A 6042-nucleotide genomic window follows, 5' to 3' on the forward strand; every position below is an offset into this window, starting at 1 on the left:
ATTTATTTCCTTTCATTGGATGGCGTATTTGAAAAGCTCGAAATGATGTAAAATATTTAATAACAAAAGATGGGGTATTCCTGATATTATACACCAAGCCATTGTGGATTTTCGTTTGTGGAATGATGCTTATTCTGACTTAAGAAGCGGACTGATGTAGCAGGAAAAACCCAAAAAAGAAACCACCATCAACATTCCAGGATATTTTAACACAAGCATCCTCTCCATTTTGCTGTGTAGATGCCTCATGGATCAGCAATAATGACAAGGCTGGTATTGGATGGTTCTTAATTATTTTATTCAGGAGGAAAGCAGATCATTAAAGGCGCATCATTAATTGAGCCTACAGATATATCTTTACAAGGTGAAGCTATCACACTTCAACGGTTCAACGGACACCATGAGCTTCGAGCGAACTCGAGTCAACAGGTCATGAGATCCATGAGATCCAAATGGGCCACCACACTACCTATCCCGAGTTTGAAATGTTTTCCGACTAATACCAGGAGTAGCCAGATCGCCTGTTACTGGACTACCATGTAAACTGCTTGGGCCTTTGGCCCAAACCCAGACTTCCCACATAATTGTGTTTTTGTTTCCAGGGAAGATCGAACTTGGGTGAAGTGGTGTAACACCCCACACAATCCTTTCCTACCACTGGACCACAACGATGCGGGCAAGAAGCTATCACACTTAAGGAAGCTATTCTCCATCACACTTGGTGTAATGCTTATGTGGAGACTCGAAGATAATCTACAAATTTATTTAAAATCTCAAGTACCTAACCCACCAGTATCCATACAAGGTCATTTAGAAGATATCCAAAACTTAGCCAAAGACTCATATCGGTTTAAAGTTATCAACCGAACAGCAAATGTAATAGCATATAAGATAGCGAAGGAAGCAAGGATAAAATTGGTTCCATATGTTGTATCTTGGCTTTTCTGAAAATGTTGTTCTATAAACCTGTTTACTTTCTTTGTCTAATAAGTTAAAATTATCGACAAAAAAAAAAAAGACAAGACAAAGAATGAGATAGTGGCTTCAATGATAGTACTAAATTTTTTTTCCTGAACTTGAGGTTAGCTGATTTTTGTCTAATGACTCCTATGCTATGATCTGTTGAAATCGATAAAGAGAATTAATTTACTGATGCTCTTGAAATTACAATCCTATGTTGATAGTTTCAAGGAGTCAATGAGATTGCAGTTGACATAAAACCATTCCACAGATTCTGACACCGTTTTGCGTTTCGAACTCAAAGAATCTGCGGTTAAAGGAAAATGTAATGGGCCCCGTTAAAAATGAAACGCTCCATTAATATTAATTATAAAACCATCAAATAAGAGACAAAACCATGCATGGTTTTAATCTACTAGTGTCTTTATCTTCATAAAATCAAATCCAAACAACCCATTTTCGGATCTGTTTTTTTAATTAATAATTTATTTATTGTCGTTACATTTAAGGGATGTAGTTTTTAAATGACATTATGGAAACAAGATAAAAGTCGAGCGGATAAACATCATCCGTTTTCGAGGTGGGTCCCGTATAATAAAGATGTGGCGAGGTGCATAATCCCTATACAATGTGCGTTTTCTTTCTCTTTTCCTCCTCAACACTTGTATGTTTTCTATTAGGTTTATTCAAACTAGACGACGAATTTGTTGCAAATTTACATAAGAAAAACAAAAAAACAAAAAAAGTTCTCAATTTATTGGTTCTTAGTAAATAATATCTTAAAATGTTTTCTACCTTTTCTGCTTTAAAATAATCGATAGTTTAAAGAGTTCTTTATAGTTTAAATCATATGATTTTCAACTTATAAGATAAATTTATTTATACTTTAAACCATATGATTTATTTAATTATTTTTATTCAACAGTTTGTTTTATTATTGGTTAAATTATGTTTAAAATAATAATAAATGGTGATTTATTTGATTATTTTAATTCAACAATTTGTTTTATTATTGGTTAAATTATGTTTAAAATAATAATAAATGGGTTTTTGGAAAAGTGTCTAATCTAAGATATATAATATATTAATGAAAATATAAAATAATTACATTCAAAGAAGCACAGGTTTAAAATATAAGAATTTTGCATTCTTACTAGAAAAAAGTAATTTGAGTTAATTTGTAATCCTAGTTGATAATTTTAAAATTGATTTTACGTTTTACAGCTGAGAATTCCAAAATAGCTAAGTATTCGACATGTCGACAAAAAAAAAGCTAAGTATTCGACATAGAGAGGATCATTATTTATCTAATAGCAACGTAAAAGAAACTGCAAAAAGTATGTATTATCTATTCTATGCATACTAAAATTTTCAAAAAACAATAATAATGAAGTCGGTAAAGAGACGTGTGGTTTAGTTAAGTAATAAAAGATCTGAAGTTTTTGTTTAATAATAGGGATCCCTTAATAATAATATAATTTAATGAGAAATTGAGAAAGTAGAAAACCAAGAGCGGAAACTGTAGAAAACACCCCTAGATTTTACTTCCCTTCTCCAACTATATAACTAAAATACAATCTTCTTAAAAAATAAGAGAAACACACACAGAGAAAGAAAAAGAAGAAGAAGATTAAGAACAATACAAGAATGTTAATGGTGTCGGTATTGGCAGATATGTTGAAGGAGTACACGGTTGTGCTCGCCGGAGTTTTGGAGCATCTCTTCTCTCAGGCGCCTTTCCCGAGGAGAATCCGACTTCATATTTTATACTCTCTTCCTTTCCATAGTTCCGATTCCTCTCTCCCTCTTCTCCTTCCTTCTCCTCCTCCTTACTCTCGACCTTCTTGATGTTTTTTTTGTGTGCTTCACTTACGTTTGTACATTTTCTTTGAGTTGAGATGTGAAAATCCAGAGCTTTTGATGTAATTAAGGTATATTTCAATTAATCAATCCTTTTTTTCGTATCTCCTTTTGTGATTTTTTTTTTTTGTTGAGTTTAGGTCAGCTAAAGAAAATTCTATCATTAAGAAAAAATCACTCGAGTTTGAGACCAGTGGTGGATCTACTCGGCTAAATTTGGAAAATTAAAATTGTTTTGCTGAAATCAAGACATTTAACCAAAAATACAAAACAAGCTGCTTACGAAGATTAGACAAGCTAAACCCCAATTTCTGTGGTTTTTTTTTTTCCTTTTTCTTTGCAATTGTTTGGCCAGTCAAATCAAACAAAAATTAAGGCAACATTTTTCTTCGAGAATGTTCCAATATTAAGTAATCCTCTCTTTTAAAAGTAAAACTTGTGTGTTAGGTGGACAACAAAAAAAAAACTTGTGTGTTAGGCATCAAACCGCATTGTTATAGCAGAAATATCAATATGAGTAAGTTAGCATTAAAATAGAGAAACAAATATGGGTTTTGCAGGTTAAGCTTGCCGTGGATCTCTCAAGGGGATCAAATGCATCGTGACCCAAAAAAAATCAAACACAAAGAAGTTGTAATTAATATTTTATATAAATTAAATAAAACATAATGTTTTTCTATTAAAACTAAAAAAAAAAATAATATAGAATATACTTATAGATAGGTTTGGAATTATTATCCCGTATCTGGTCTCCGATCTGATATCCGGTCCTATCTGATCCGTAAAAACTGAATATTCGTGTAGTTTGAATCCAGATCTGGATAATGACATTAAGTATTCAGTTATTTCGGATACGGATCCGGATAATAAATTTTTTAGAAACCGGATATCCGTTATCCGTTTGTTAAATATTTATTTATTTTTGATATATTTATTCATTTTTAAATATTAACGTTAAAATTGTTTTTGGTTTAACTTCTTTATATATGATTGAAATTCATATTTCATGATAATTTTATATTTCAGAATGTGAGAGAAGAACATGAAAATGGATATCACATGGATATAAAGATAAATTAACTTCTCTATTACTATTTTCTTTTTTGCTATGTAAACTTTTAATCTTTGTGCTATTTGAATGTTACTTGAATGTTTTTTAATTTTTGTTATTTGTAACTTTTGCTATAATGATATATTCCAATTATCTATGTTATCTCATTATAAATTAAAAAAAAATTAAAGATTTTTTTTAAATCAATAAAACCGGATATTCGGTCGGATATCCGTAAATATTCAGTTCAAAATGGATATCCAATCTTCGGATCCAGATAGTAAAATTGATTATCCAGTGGATCCGGATATCTTAAAAAGTACTCCGTTCCAGGCCTACTCATAGATATGCATTTATGTTAGTCACAAGGGAGGAAGTTTTGTTCCTCTCTTCTCTTCACTCATTTCTATCTTTCAGAGAGAGAGAGAGAGCACTTTTTCTCCTTTATGTGAATATTCCGATCAATATTGGAGTTTCTTTTCCGTTTTAAACGGATAATAATTTTTGGTTTTAGTCCGGTAATAAGATTCTGACGAGTTCAAATTTTGTTTTGCCCTAACTCTTCTGTGTTTTAGTCCTCTTGTAGGTGAGGCGGCGTTTCAGTTCCGGCAATATGTGTTGCCAATCTATTTCTTCAATCTTTGGTTTTCATCCTCTCTCGACTGGAAGATGTTTTTCCCAGAGTCCCTATCATTTGCCTTAATGGCAAAATGGATGGGTCTTGATTCAAAGGTGAACGGCGGTGGTGATTTATGAAGAAGCAAGTTTTTCAATCACAATTATTCATCGGATCTACAAAGAGGAATTAAAATTGGCGGAGGAACAACGATTTTGGTGGTGGATAGGATTCCGATTGGAGTTTATCATGGTTTAAGCTCTTCGGATTTCAGTTTTCCGACGAAGCTCTGAACATCAACGTTATCAACGGCATCTCCTTACCGTCAACTGATATTTTCTCCTAAGACTTCTACGTGTGTTAAAATTATCAATCTTTATTTCTTATGATTTGGATTATAATTGGGCTTATGATTTGTAAGTTTTGGGCTCCCAAAATGCTGTAACTTGCTCATTTATGGGTTTTCGTTATAAACGAATAGTTGACAAAAAAAGATATGCATTTATGTTTTGCCTTTTTTGTCGATAATTTATGTTTTGCCTATTCTAATATTCTAACGTTGATTATTGTTTTCCTTTTTTTTCTTCGACTAATTGTTTTTTTCTTTTCATATATAAATACTTTGTACCTTTGAAATCCATTATGAATCCTTGAGCCCATATTTTTTATTAGTTTTTGATTAGCTGATATAGTAATAGGGGTTGAAAATCTGTATTCTTGGATTCAATCATGTATTGGTTTTGTAAACTAGTTTAAGCGAGTCTAACTAAATCTTGTCGGTTGATATTATTATATAATTGTGAGTTTTTTTTCTTTCTAATCTATAATAAAAAAGGTGAAGATACATGAAATCATGCAAGAGAGCAAACAAAGAAACATTATGACAATATGCATATATCAGATTTACTTTGCAAATCAAATTTTACTTTCCCTGCTCTGAAATCACCATTATTTTTCCACTATCATCATAGTCTGAGCAATCTAGTGGATTATTCAAATCTTTGATTTATCACTAACATGAATATGATCATAAAACTTTGCATCTGCTGGAAATAACCGCTTCCACACTGAATGTTGGACACCATTCTTATAACAACATCATATTTTCTTTGTTATAATGTTCAAACATAGTGCACACACCATGGTAACCTATAAAAAAATATAAATCTCAAGACAATTATATGTACCTTAATATTTTAAATTTCAGAGAATGATTTTTCACTTTTCTCCTTGCCAAATTTGTACAAACAATCTTCATTCTTATACTCAACATTTTACATGAACTCTATCAACATTCCTGTGGATGTTCATCTGGAGAGATAATCAGTCGATTCAAGTTTTATGCATTAGTCTATTAACAATGCCAATTTGGATTGCATATGCCTCAATTCACAACATCGATATCTACCTTTTGGTAAGCTTTTTTCCTCCCTAACAAATTTGTTGACTTTTGTTTGTTTATTGTTTTGCTTTCGACAGATCATCTATTGTCTTGGCATGCTGTGCCACGTTTGTCTAATCATATCTTGGGTGATCAACAAGATTAATTTTCATG

The 6042-nt window shown here is 31.7% G+C and overlaps 1 protein-coding gene across 3 annotated transcripts; it reads left to right on the plus strand.

Annotated features, from left to right (window-relative positions):
- Positions 1-2522: 2522 nt before the first annotated feature.
- Positions 2523-4967, plus strand: LOC18991744. Of its 3 annotated transcripts, none has more exons than XR_002898031.1 (2): positions 2523-2891; positions 4447-4967. XR_002898031.1 is itself a non-coding variant. In XM_024152727.1 (1 exon), the coding sequence occupies exon 1, from the start codon at positions 2608-2610 to the stop codon at positions 2806-2808; it is 201 nt and encodes a 66-aa protein (XP_024008495.1). In that variant the 5' UTR covers positions 2523-2607; the 3' UTR covers positions 2809-2924. The 3 variants fall into 3 exon arrangements, 1 of the variants encoding a protein (XP_024008495.1); XR_002898032.1 differs by having other exon boundaries at positions 4458-4967; XM_024152727.1 differs by lacking the exon at positions 4447-4967 and having other exon boundaries at positions 2523-2924.
- The last annotated feature ends 1075 nt before the right edge of the window (positions 4968-6042 follow it).

The sequence above is a fragment of the Eutrema salsugineum genome, unplaced genomic scaffold (genome assembly GCF_000478725.1).
Source record: "Eutrema salsugineum unplaced genomic scaffold, Eutsalg1_0 scaffold_5, whole genome shotgun sequence".
In the NCBI taxonomy this organism is placed as follows: Eukaryota; Viridiplantae; Streptophyta; class Magnoliopsida; order Brassicales; family Brassicaceae; genus Eutrema; species Eutrema salsugineum.

Bases quoted from the DNA above. Each gene is read 5' to 3' on its own strand.
- LOC18991744 (XM_024152727.1), top strand. From the start codon at position 2,608: ATGTTAATGGTGTCGGTATTGGCAGATATGTTGAAGGAGTACACGGTT.